Genomic DNA, 13905 nt, shown 5'->3' on the forward strand with positions numbered 1-13905 from the left:
ACCCTGAACACATTCAAGTCCATACCGCGCATTCATCACCTTTGTTTCTTAAAGCGCACCTCTTTCAATTCGAGTAAGAAACCTGTGTTTTTCTAACTAGATTTGATTATGTTTGATTTTTCCTTTGGGTTCAATTACGTTCAATGTTCAATTTAATTATGTTCGATTCTGAGTTCGGTATTATGAAAAAGAAAAATAGTTAATTTTGGGTGTAACTGAGATTTTTGGGGTGCGGGTAAAAAAAAATTATATTTTAAAATTGTACCCTAGTTTGAGCCTTGAGGGAGGGTTTATGGTCTCATCAGAATCTGGCGGCGGTTAAGAAAGTGTAGTAGTGTATGCTGATTTGATTTCATCATCATCTTACTGCAATCTCTATCTATCATCTTATTATATTGAGAAAATAGTATTGAATTCAGGATCAAGAAAAATGTTTTCGAGTGAAAACAATAAGCAAAGAGTGACATGGGAAGGTTGTAGCGTCTTGCTTGATATCAATGACGGTGATCGTCTTGTTTTCGCTCGTCTTTCTCCTGCAGCGTCAGTTTCTTTTTCATCTTCTTCTATTTTCTTCTTTATTTAATATATTTGTAATCAATCAATTTATGAATGTGAATATTGAATTATAATAACAAATAATAACTAACTTTTCAGGAAATTGAAGATTGGAAATAAGAATTGCTCACTGCAGCCATTGATCGGTTGTCCATTCGGTACTATTTTTCAACTTGACACTTCTTCCGATGGCGCTTCTTTTCTATCTCCCTTTCAACCCAAAGGTATGATACCTGATACAACACTCACACGAATGATAGTATAGAATTGATTGTTTGTAATTAAATTGGTCGAAATATGCCTTTGAGGTGAAGGATTGTTATGTGCTGATGTGAGTTTTGCGAGACTGTTTGGAAGAATTTTTTAAAACAGCTTATGACATTGTTCGCAAGCTATTTTCTACTTATTTTCATAAGTTCTCCGAAATAGCTTATGAAAATTAGAATATAATTGTTTGCATGTAATTAAATTTGTCGAAATCTGTCTTCAATCTGAAGTATCGTTAATTACTGCATACAGTCTGTTTGAATTGATTTATTTATCTATCAACATTCAAGCTTATTTGAATTTTGAATGTTAAGAGCTTATTCGAGCTTATCAATGTTAAGTGCTTATTTGAGCTTATCAATGTTACGTGCTTATTTGTTTTCAATTTTAAGGCAACTTATTTTGTTTGGATTGACTTATTTGGGTAGATTGACATAGTTTTGTGAGATTGTTTGGGACAATTTATGGCATGTTCATAAGCTATTTTCAGTTTATTTTCACATGTTCTTCAATATAGCTTGTGAAAACAGCTTATAACTTATATAAAGACAAGGAATGCTAGGGACACACTCCCTAACACACTCTTTTGACGCACTCCAATAATAATGAGCCATGTCATCCAATTTTTTTTATTCTTTAACTTGTTACGGTACAATTGAATTGAGATAGAGAGTACATATTTTTTAATATTCCACTCTTCATCTTCTCAACTCCAACCTCCTACCCAGATTGTTTCTTTACTCTTCTGTTCTGCGTCATTTTTATTTTTTGCAGGACTCTTCTGCGTCATAATAAATCCTAGCTTTCCCCCAACGATTTTCCATGTATAAAATTTCCATTTATTGAAAACCCAAAATTTTACCCTCTGCAAATAACTTTTAACAATCGCATGTTGCTTGATTTTCTCATTAAAGTAATCTCATAAGCAGGATTAGCAAAATAAATCATTGAATTGAAAGCAAAATTGGTACCCCAATTCATAAACCTAAAATCGGTACCAACACAAAAGGAGCCCAAGATAGACAACCCCAAAATTGGTACTAACTCAACGTCTTCAAAAATTGGAACCCTTGAAAAAAAAAATTATATTTCTCCCAACCAAGACATTGAATTGAAACCAGAGGAGCTTGCAACAAAGAGAATAGACACAAAAAAGGCCACCCAATCTTGCCACAGATACGATGCCGACGGAGTGCGAGATGACACAATCAAACCTCGCGAGTAAACTCGCTAGAGCTTGCGTCAGACCGGAAGGATTCATGGAAAAATCCGAAGACGCCATGGAGTATGGAGAGACCGGAAAGAGGCAGACTTGTTTTTTTTTTATTCAAAAAAAGTTGTTGTACATCTTGTTCCATAGCAACCTGTGCAACCGGTAATAGGTAAAAGAATAGAAAAATATGGATGACGTGTCTCATTATTATTGGAGTGTGGCAAAGAGTGTGTAGGGAGTGTGTCCCTAGCATTCCTCTTTTATCTATTGCTATAACTTATATAAATACAATAGAATTTATTTTATGTAATTGAAGTTTAGTTTGGTACCACATACAGTCTGTTTGGATTGACTTATTTATCTATCAACATTCGACATAAGTTTTGTTTGAATTTTCAATGTTAAGTGCTTATTTGAGTTTAACAATGTTACATGCTTATTTGAGAGCTTATTTGTTTTGAATTTTAAGGCATCTTATTTTGTTTGGATTTTCAATGTTTGGGTTGACTTATTTGAGATTATCTAGTGACATAGTTTTGTGAGACTTTGGGACAACTCATCACAACAATTTATGACAAGTTCATGGCAAAGGCTACGGTAGGAGACCTCTTGAACCTTTTTTTTTTTTTGCAAAATGAATAGAAGTCAGCCGTTGGATTATGAACCTCTATGATAGCTAGCATAAACTGACAGCACCTAATATTCTACCCCATATGTTTCCAATATGTTTTTACCCTTCTGTTTCTCTCCGTTTCTTTCTTCTCTCGTCACTGCGACACCACCGCCGCATCGTTACAGTGTTCCAGCTTCCTTAAAACATTAATTCGTCTTTCATCACAATAACAACTAACACTACAAAATTTGAATGTGAAAACAACATGGTTTCAAAACTGTGAGATAACAACAAATTGATTATGAACATAAGAGGGTGATTTGTAAAGGGACAAGCTTCTGGTAAATGCATGTCTGTCTGTTTGAAGAAAGAACAATATGGCCATAAGGTTCATGAAGCGACTCGTAGTTCTTTAGATCTTGATCCAAATATTGATTATTATTAGGGTCGCAAAACTTAAAGTCGTTTTTCTGTGATGCATTCAATTGATTATTATTTGGATCACAGTCTGGCGATGGAGATTTTGATAAGCTTTGAGCGTTCTGGAAGAAAACAAATCAAAAATTTGATTATTACTATAACCTTTTCAGTTTGGAAGATGGAGATCGGCGTCGACGGTGATGTGGGCAGCGTCAACATCGGCGTTAATATTTGACAGAGAGCTTAGCTAGCTGACAGAGAGGGAAAAAATATTCTGGTCATTTAATTCTGATCTAAGGGTCAATAAACATTCATATTATTCTCACATAAAAAAATCATATTAGTTGTAAAAAAAAAAAAAAAAAAAAGAGGTCTCCTACGGTAGGAGACCTAAGAAGGTCTCCCACCCTAAACGGCGCCCAAGTTCATAAGCTATCTTCTGTTTTTGTTCATATTTTCTTCAAGATAGCTTGTGAAAACAGTTTATTGCTTAAATAAAAATAATTTAACTTCATTTTATTTTTTGCTGTAGAAGTAACTCATTCATAAGCTGAAAACTTACGAGAGAACTTATGAAAACAAATTATGACATTGTTTATACAAGTTGTTTTCAGCTTATTTTCATAAGTTCTCCAAGATAGCTTATGAAATCAGCTTATATGAAAACAATTGAACTTTATTTTATCTTTTGCTTTGTGACAGAAATAGGTTGTATATATGCGCTTATAATGATGATCGTTTGTGCTGTAAACTGTAAATAAGTTGTTTATTCAAACAGGGTCATAGTTATTTACTTGCTCGTTTTTTTTTTGTTTAAATATTATTACTGTTAAATTTACTTCTATTTGTTCAGTATATAATATATGTTTTCTTTTTGCTTCATTGACACTACATTCGTTTTTAACTGAAATACAACTGTTTTGCAGCATGTGTTTTGTTTTCAATTTGCCATTATTAGTTTTTAACGGTATTTTTTTATTTGTTGTAATAAATTGTGTCAAATTGGCGACTTGAATGAACTATCGTAACCCCTTGGCAAAGCAACTAGTTCAATTTGTTTTTATAAAAGCTTTGTTATACATGCATTTGAGAAATATGAGGGAGGGAGGTTATCAGTGATTGATTACGGCTTCTTTGCGCTTTATCTTTGTACTACACCTGCACTCTTCGCTTTTACTCTCACTCTAACCAGCACGGTACATCTCGATCTGCCATTTAGGTAATGTTAATAACACTGAAGACATAAAAGATGGTCAATTCCAAGCCGAGTCAAAAGACAGTCAACTTACCGGTGAGTTGAGGGACAACCGGTCGTTGATCGACAATAATACTGCCCAAAGCCTCACTGGTGAAGATATAGAAGACATGCGAAGGTGAGGACATCTTATTTTGTTTGGATTTTCAATGTTAATGTTGTCTCTTGAGATTCAATGAAAAGGAATGATAAAGTTTCACGTGTTCTGTATTTGTGTACTTCGGTTCTATATGTTTGATATAGACGGGACATATAAATAAATATATCTTTAGTACCATACTACCATTGTTAATGTGAATTCTGCAATCCACATCTTGCTTTTCTGTAACTAACTGTCTAGTTATTATTTCCTTGGTATGCTTGGGATTCAGTAGTGAAAAATTATGCTATACGATATATGCAGGCAGGGTGCTAAGGGTGCTGAAATAATTGAAGCTCTCATTGCCAATAGCGCAACATTTGATAAGAAAACTTCATTCTCACAGGTATATATCTAATTATATAAAGAGATTATGTAGTTTATAATTTAGAGTGAAGATGTAATTTGGTTACTGATAAATGTTATTTGTGTTATTTTAATCCTCTTCTGTCTATACAATTGAGCTCCAGGACTTGCTAACAAGTCCACCCTTCCGGCATTTGGTGATAGTGAGCGAGTGTAAAACATTCCTTATAAGGGCATTAGATGTGTGCATTTAATGTTTTACTTCAACTTTTTTACAATGGCTTACTGACAATACCAAATAATCGAAGGGTGAACTCTTTAGCAAGGCGGCAACTCTGGGGACGACTTTGTGTAGACAGAAACCCTCAGGGATCCAAATACAAGATGTAGCATCTTTTATGGACCAAGTTGTTTACTCTCTATATCTAGCGAATGAACTGAAGCTCACTATATCTGTGCAGGAGAAATATAGACTTAAGAAACAGAAGAAATATGCACCAAAAGTACTCATAAGACGTCCTGTTGCTCGAAGGTGACCTTTATTTTTATGTTATTATTGTTGTTGTTGTCGTTGTTGTTATTTTTGAATATTGCCAAAGCTTCACATTTCTTTTCTCTGAGGTGTGCCTTGAAAATCAAATATGTAGATGATATGGTTTGAGAAAACATAAATATTTTATTTGTCTTTGGAGCATCTGGTTTTTGCTTTGATAATGGTAATTGATATTCAGCGCGTGATCTCTACATGCTATCATACACTATTCTACAAAAAGAGGTGCAGGCAAAAAGTCATCTCTAACAATCTCTAAACAAATTTGAGGGCTTTTTAGTTTGATTTTTTTTTCTTTTTTTTTTTCTGTTTTCATTAATAACTACACAAATGTACCCTTGATTTCACTTTCCCTTTTTGTGTTACAATATCTTTAAATATGTATATATACATTTTTATATATTCTGAGTATCCCCTCGATGACTTATGGTTGTTACTTTATTTTCTATTTTTTCCAGTATATGTGAGGCTTATTTCAAGAAGCATCCATTGAAAATTGGGTAAGATGTTTTACCATATGCATTTATTTCTGTTAGATTTGAGCTATTCTTTTGGAGGATGATGTAAACCATGAATATATATAGCATTTTAACATCTTTAATGTCCGTATGTGGTGCAGAGAAAAGAAAAAAATAATAAGAATATAGAAGAGCAAATTTCTACCTTGAATGTATAAGAATTTTAAATTGATACACAGGCTTTAAAAAAAAGGTGCCATTTAGCATGGGGAAGTAATAAACTTCCCCGCCATGGTCAAGTAGGTTTTAGGCCTTTAGATCAAATCAAATAGAGAACACAGTTTTATCATAGACCCTCACCACTAGATTTTTTTCCCACACATCTTCCTCCACCATTCTCCCCCACCCGTGTTCTGAAAGAAGGGACGCAATCGTTGTATCCGAATGTTCTACAACAGTTTCACAACTTCCCATCGTTTACAATATCACCGTAAAATTGTAATTTTTTTCCTTCTATTTAAAAACAAAAAAATACACCCAATTCCACTTTTGTTGTTGAAAAAGGATGACAGAGTTGTATAATGTCGGCAAAGCGTGTGGGTAAGGAAAGAAAGAATTAAAATAGGTTTTCTGGGACATTATAATAAAAAAAGGGAAGTTGATTTATGGCAAAAGAATTGAACACTGCTCAAATTGGGGTTTTAGGGTGAATTTGATGCATGCTATTTTATACTGGATCAAAATTAGTTTTGAAAACGTTGATTTTGTGTGGAAATTGCTGATTTTAGGATACGTGTTTTTATGTTGAAATTGAAATTGTTGTCCGAGTGTTGTTTTTTGCTTAATTGCTGATTCTATCAATGAATATGTTTAACGAATTTGTCCTGTTAAAAAAATGTTTAACAAATTTGTTTGTGGGGTGAAAGGTGTGTAACGAGAAGCTACAGTTAGAGTCAATGGTTTATGAGAAAACGCCGAGGTGGGGGAGAATGTAGGGTGGATGGTGGTAGAAGATGTGTAGAGAAAAATCTAGTGATGAGGTTCTATAATAAAACTGTGTTCTCTATTGACCTAATGGTCTAAAATCTACGTGATCATGGTGGGGAAGGGAAGTTTATTACTTTCCCATGCTAAATGCCACCTTAAAAAAATGGAAACTGCTATTTTGTGCTTTTCTGTAAACCACAAACTTTATCCAATATCCAAACAACTTATTCTTGAATTTTGTTTTTTGGGGACTTCTGAATTCGTTATTATCTGGATGGAAGTATTCTGAGTTCACTTTTTGTTGCGTTTTGGACCTGTATATCATGTATGACATCTTTTATAGTCTGAAAAATGTGAAGGGGTGTGTGCGTGTGTGGCTATTATATTATTGAATTGGAGTATCATTCTCTCTATGTATATATCCTTGAATTGGTTTCTAACTAACTATAACTGATTCAGATTCTTGCGTGTGGACACATTGTCCCTTCTACTTTCAATGGCTAATGTTTCTTCAAATTCTGACATTCTCGTTGTTGATATGGTTGGTGGCCTTCTTACTGGTGCAGTGGCAGAGCGTTTAGGAGGTGTGATATAAATTTAAACTAAGTTTGTCATTTAGATTTTGCTTTTTTTTTTTTTTTTTTTTAATATGGTGTGCGATAAACTTGAATCATCACAACAATGAGACGTAAAAAGTTGTCGTTATACTGCTGATCAATAGATATATTCACTTTCCATTCTTAACAATCTTTGGGTCTAGTGATTGATAGTGTTGGTTTTCATAGTTCAGGAGCTAATACATGCATTAGGTTTTACTAGGGGTGTGCAAAAAAACTGGATCTACTGAACTGCTTTGTAAAATCCAGTGGACCGAACTGAAAAACCCAATCCATTTGACACAAGAACTGATCCAACCCAATTTCATCAAGTCCAGACAATCTGTACCTGTTTTAAAAAACCATAAAAAAACCGAATTGAACTGAATCTCATTACATTGCACGCGCTTCAGCTTCTTGTATGACAAAAAATCAATCGAAGCCACAAATCAACCACCACTCTCTCCGCCGCACCATTTCAGAAACACCGTCTCAGCCACCACTTACCACCACCACCGAAACACTACCTCCATACTGGTGCTACCACTTCGAAAAACGCGTCTCCGTCACGAATCTCCACGACCTCATCTGCGGCGATTGCAAAAACGGCTTCGTTGAATCAATACCCACACCTTCTCACTCCCGCTCACCTTCTTCCTCTTCCGATGATTCCAATTTTGGTTCACAGTTTCTTCAGGTTCCATAAAAGAATGATAATCATCCATTAATGGCTTTGATATATTAATTGATGATTATAAAGGAAGGGTCTTTGTTGAGAAGAAGAAGAAGAAGAAGAAAGTGAGTGATCGAACAGTGAAATTAGTTGCAAAAATGGAGATTGGATTTATGGATCTGGGGATAATGATTTTCTAAAAAAAAAAAACAAAAAAAAAAGTGAATCCTGGTTCAGGACAAAATCCGGTTCAATTAGCATGAACCAGTACTGAACCGGACTGAACTGTATCGAACCGGTTTAAAAAAAATCCAAATTGTTTGTGAAAGTAGATTTTTGATCCAAACTGTATCCATAAATCTAATATGGATCAGTTTGGATAACCCATTTGCACACCCCTAGGTTTTACAATCTAACGTTAATGTTTTACAGGCACTGGTTTTGTATGCAATTCATATCTTGGACAGGCACCATCCATGGATATTGTGAGGATATTTAATTTAAGCGACGAAATCTGCAAGAGGTCAGCTGATATGTTTTGTTGCAGTTTACCAATTATTTTTTTGAGTTAAAATCATGCGAACGTTTTTTTGTCAGTCTTCATACTGAAGTAAGTTTCCGTTGATGCACTGAAAGAGAAATGATTATTCTTTTTAAAGCTTTCATTTTTCAGAAATAGTTTGGATCACTCTTTGTATTGGCATGGATATCTTTTGCATTATCAACGTGATTAGTTTTTTTCTTCCAAATGAATAGCCCTAGATGCATTTTTTATTATAGTTTTATAATATATATAGCTCAGAAATCAAAGAGAAATGTTTATAGGTTTCTATCGGGATAGCCATGTGTTGAATTAGTAGGTATTAGAAATATTGATCAAAGCTATATGCATGTTCACCAATCACCATACAAAATTGAAGTATCCTCTGATGAATCATTTAGTTAATTTTCTGTTACTATCTCAGAATGTTTATACAACTTGTCTGAATGTGCATGAACTGAAGTTTTGTTTCTTTTGTCGGGTGTTATTAACATCTTTTTTATTTATTGCAGAATTGTAAGGTCTTCCATTTCTGACTTGTTGTCACAAAACGAATCATCTCAACAAAATCCAAAACATGACGACGGCAGTGTGGAAAGCCAATTAAATGTAAATTGCACTTCCTTGATCTTCTAATCGGTTCTATCTTACTGTTCCAACAATTTATCATATGTCGTGATGTTGCAGAATCAAATGTGTGCATCAGTCAGCATGGAGGAAATCTCTCATTCGTCAGAAAATGGAATTTCTGATCTTGGTGCTGACAATGCTGAAAATATTGAGAATTCCACATTTCCTGCTCTAAGAGCCTGCAAAGCTATAAAGGCTGGAGAAAAAGCATCTCAAGAAATCATTGACTCTTGGAAGGAAAATGGTTTTTCTAGGTAGTTAAACTTCAATCAAAGTTACATATTTGACTCACTTCACTATTCTAAAAATCATAAAATTGAGTTTTTCTTCTATAATTTGCACAGCCTAATTATTGCTGCACCAGACTTGGATACTTGGACATTGATTAAAGACCTCTTGCCACTTTTATCAAACTCTGCCCCATTTGCTATTTATCACCAATATCTTCAGGTAATTTTGGTTCAATTTTCAAGCTTAATGAATAGTGGTTTATTATAAAGGTATCCGTGCATGATCATATTTTCAATTAATTTGTTTTCTTTTGTTTCTTTTATGTTAAGGATCAAAAGTTTATTGTTATGGGTAGCTTTGGTTATAAATTTAGGAACATATAAAAGATAGATTATGAATAGTTCCAAATTTTTAAGAGATCAAACATATAAAAGATAGATTATGAATAGTAGCAAATTTGTAAGAGATCAAACATTTTGCAACTTAGACTTCAATCAAATCCATATGTATACTTAAACTTTACAAAATGAGAGCATTACACAATTTAACTATCATGTACTCCTGGAGATTGTAGAGCATGTGTAGGTTTGGGTAAAGTTGAAAATTTTCAATACTTCATTTGGCACTGAATTCCAAATAGATTATGCTTCTGTTCACTCAGTTGTTAACATAATCTTCTTGTTTGTTTGCTGTATAAACTGCAGCCTCTAGCAACTTGCATGCACAATCTACAGCTTGAGAAAATGGCCATCGGATTGCAAATAACTGAGCCTTGGCTACGCGAATACCAGGTACTTAATTATTCTTGTCAACGTCAATATTATGAAATTATTGGTATTTTGAACTCCTTTGTTCATAAAAGTAAATAAAAAGGGTAAATAACTTAATTTTATCTTATCTTGAAAACTAATCACATGTCAATTTCAATTACCAATTCTGTGCAAATCTCTGATAACTATTTAATGGTATATTTTATTTTGCAGGTACTTCCATCAAGAACTCACCCATGCATGCAAATGAGTGCATTTGGGGGTTACATTCTCAGTGGGACAAAGATCTGCAGCAGCTGATTCCAGTTCAACCATCTCCCTTGATTACACATTTTGGGGGCTTAAAGTTTGGCAGTGTGCACTAGATATTTATTTTACTGTTTTTCTGCCCACAAGCCTTTTAACTAACTCGCCGGTTTCGCCTGATGGGGAATGGTTTGAACCAAGTCCTTCCAACCTCCTGATACAAGGATCGAACCGGCGTTGAGGAAAGCCTGGAACATGAATTAACAAAAAAAGAAACCTTTTAACTACCTCAATTTTTTTGCGGGCTGTAACAAGATTTTTGTACTTTATAGCTTTTCTATTTTATTTCGTTTTTACCTGAAACTAATAATAGTGCCCGTAATTTCTCAAATCTTTTTGTTACTTACCTTCATTAATCTCTAGTAGAAGAACAGTCACTGTCATTGCTTAAATTTTAGTTACCTACCTCCACAAAACTAATAGCTTCCTTTTCCTTACATCAAATAATGGAACAGTCCAAAATGACCTGCTATTTCTGCTAGCAACTATGTTATTTGAACATTAAAATAAAAAGACAGTCAAATCTAATGTTTTTATTTTGATGTTCAAATAACACATATATAACAAATAGCTATGTGAGTCACATGCTATCTTGTGAATGTCGGGTTCATTTAAATCCCCTCTGATTTGTCCCACATATGTTAAAGATTAAGTTTACGTGTATGTCTGATATCAAATGCATATGGAAGAGCAGATTGCTTCGAGATTTTGCTGCTTTTGCTGGGTGGGTTGTGACTTGTAGATGTCATATTCAAGTATTGTTTGTTAACTAGCCATCTTCACAGTTAGGCTTAAACTGAATATCTCCAGCAACCGAGGAGATCAATTTATTGAGTCAAGTAGAGTCACATGAACAAAACTATTTCTCGAGAGTTTTAACATATATCAATGTTGATTCTTTTACGATCAGTTCAAACTGCATAACAATGGTTAAATAACACTAATTAAATTGGAAGAGACTCATGTCGTCACATACAAGCGATCATGGATTGAAGATAGAATTTTTATCGAGTTTGATAATATTTACAAATTCATGATGTAAATAATTTTTTTTTTATACGAATGCATATAAATCTATAATTTCATTGCTTTGTCATTGTGAGTGTTAACATATATTAAAGACATAATTATATAATGCGAGAAGATAACTAGTTTTTGTCAATATATACAAATTGGTACACTATTGAAATTCCCACATATAATTGTAAGATTTCATGTTTAAACTCATCAATTTCAATATTGGTAGTTAACAAGATAGCTATTTGTTTCACTATAATTTATGATTAGTTGTTTGTATAAAATAAAATTAACAATGTACATTTATTAAAATTGATTCGAAATTAATTTCTATACTAATTATTAGTTCATATGTGTAGAGTTTAGTGTAATAATATAGGGTAATAAAAAATTTATGTGTATAAATTTTTTTTTTTGACAAAATGTTAACATAAATTTAATAGTTAGTAAAGTGAGAAAATTAAGAGGTTAATATTGTAATCATTTGTGAAGTTTTATGTGCATGTAATATCAAACATTAATTTATTTAACAATTGATATTACTTATTTTAATATCTAAAGACAATATTGATGTCAAATACAGTGTCTTTGTTTTTTTTTATTTCATAGAAGCTAAAGAAAATGATGCAAAAATAATGAGTAAAAAAAATAATTCCATTGAGATTAATTAATTGAAGGAAGAAAAACTACATGTAGATATTGACAGCGACAGGCAAACAAATAGAATGATTAGGAGGAGGCACATGAGGGAATAAGCAACAATATTGGTCATCATGATTTTGAATTTTGGCGATTAGCATCATGGTATGGTACATTTATATTCATATCCATCTATGTTGGACATTCCCAATGCCCCCATATAACCAACCATGTAATAGAATCCAAGGTTTTTCTTTCTTTTCTTTTTTACCCTTTTTTGTACAATATTTTTACCCTTTTATCTTTTGTTAAGAGGAAACATATCACCTTGTCCAACACATGACATCCTTTTCGCTTGTTTTCTTTAGACCTTTAAATGTACATTTTATATGATGATAGTTATGGATATATAGTCACATACATAACATTTTATTAAGGTCCCTTTATTACATGACAAGTTTATTTCTTTTCACCTTTTGCTTTTGATGCCAATAATCCATCCACCATGGTTGTTTAGCTTTCTTGTGGTTGACAAAAACTTCCAATAAAGACCCGTGCCCTCCACTCCACCAACTAAAAGATAGTGATCCTAATCCATTGCTTCTCTTTGCAACTATTCTATCCTATGAAGGGACAATGGAGAAGCAATCCCAATATATATATCTATATAGTCAAGGATTAGATATATAACCAAACATCACGCATTTCCAATATATTATAATCAAGATTTTTGAACCAATTATTATATTATATAGTTTTGGTATTTTTTGTACACATTATAATATTTTAAGTGTGCCACATGATTTCTTGGAACATATTTGCAGCATGCATTCTGGCACAAAAAAGAAGACAAAGTGATCCACATGACAATGGGACTTCACGGATAAACTTTATTTAAAGCAATATGTTGCTGCTGCTGTCCTCCTCCACGTTTTTCATCTTTATTAAAATATTCAAGTATGTTAATTTTGTTTATAAGTTTGTAGAGTTATATCAATAATTTATTAGGTTACAACTTAATTATGTAAAGCTTATCTGTTCTGTGAAGTAAATAACCATATGAAAAAAAATGAAAAATTAACGACACTGAATGTAGCAAATAATTGATGAAATGAGAGGGTTTGGGGTCCAGTTACAGTCAATTGCGCACCTCAACTAATTTACATCTTTGATTTTGATCAAAAGCAATTTTGTTTGTGGTTATTCATTCACGTACCTTCACCACCAAACTATAACTATTTAGAATTTAAAGTTTTGAATTTTCCATTTATTCTTTTCATTTACAAGTTTTTTTTTTTTTTTTTTACTTAATTTACAAGTTAGTTTTAATTTGTTTTTACGGAAGTTAGTCTTTAATTGAATATTAAAATGTGGATATGAGAGATGTTTTAATTAGAACAAAACATTCTCTTTATATATGAAAGTGAGGAGGGATTTATGAGTCTAATGTCTTTGCATCATATAACAATAGAGTCACGTATCTTATATAAAGTCTCATACCATTATGTCGTTTCAGTATGACAATAATCAATCATTTATTCGGCTGTTTTGTCAAACACAAATGTAGTAGGTCCTTCTTATTTATACTTACTCGACTATCCTCGTGTAGCAAGAACCCGATCATATTGATCAAAATACTTCTTGTTGAACACTTACAAATTAATGGAGATCTTCTTTTGTAAATTGAAAATCTTCTCTCAAATCAGTTCATTCTTAAACAATGGAAATAGGATGAACAC

General features: G+C 32.9%; 1 protein-coding gene across 3 annotated transcripts; it reads left to right on the forward strand.

Moving 5' to 3' along the window:
• LOC146951753 (uncharacterized) lies at positions 1-10902 on the forward strand. 3 transcript variants are annotated; one of them, XM_085754840.1, is made up of 14 exons: positions 1-328; positions 420-540; positions 655-779; positions 4288-4441; positions 4727-4808; positions 5230-5300; positions 5777-5818; positions 7223-7347; positions 8465-8555; positions 9086-9182; positions 9261-9457; positions 9548-9653; positions 10139-10225; positions 10418-10902. In XM_085754840.1, the coding sequence occupies exons 2-14, from the start codon at positions 431-433 to the stop codon at positions 10502-10504; spliced, it is 1374 nt and encodes a 457-aa protein (XP_085610966.1). In that variant the 5' UTR covers positions 1-328; positions 420-430; the 3' UTR covers positions 10505-10902. The 3 variants fall into 3 exon arrangements, with proteins under 3 accessions (XP_085610966.1, XP_085610958.1, XP_085610971.1); XM_085754832.1 differs by having other exon boundaries at positions 1-73; XM_085754845.1 differs by lacking the exon at positions 1-328 and having other exon boundaries at positions 418-540; positions 655-2128.
• Positions 10903-13905: the final 3003 nt, after the last annotated feature.

Source organism: Medicago sativa, chromosome 1 (assembly GCF_051527215.1).
Source record: "Medicago sativa cultivar Bolivia chromosome 1, Bolivia_mono, whole genome shotgun sequence".
NCBI lineage: Eukaryota > Viridiplantae > Streptophyta > Magnoliopsida > Fabales > Fabaceae > Medicago > Medicago sativa.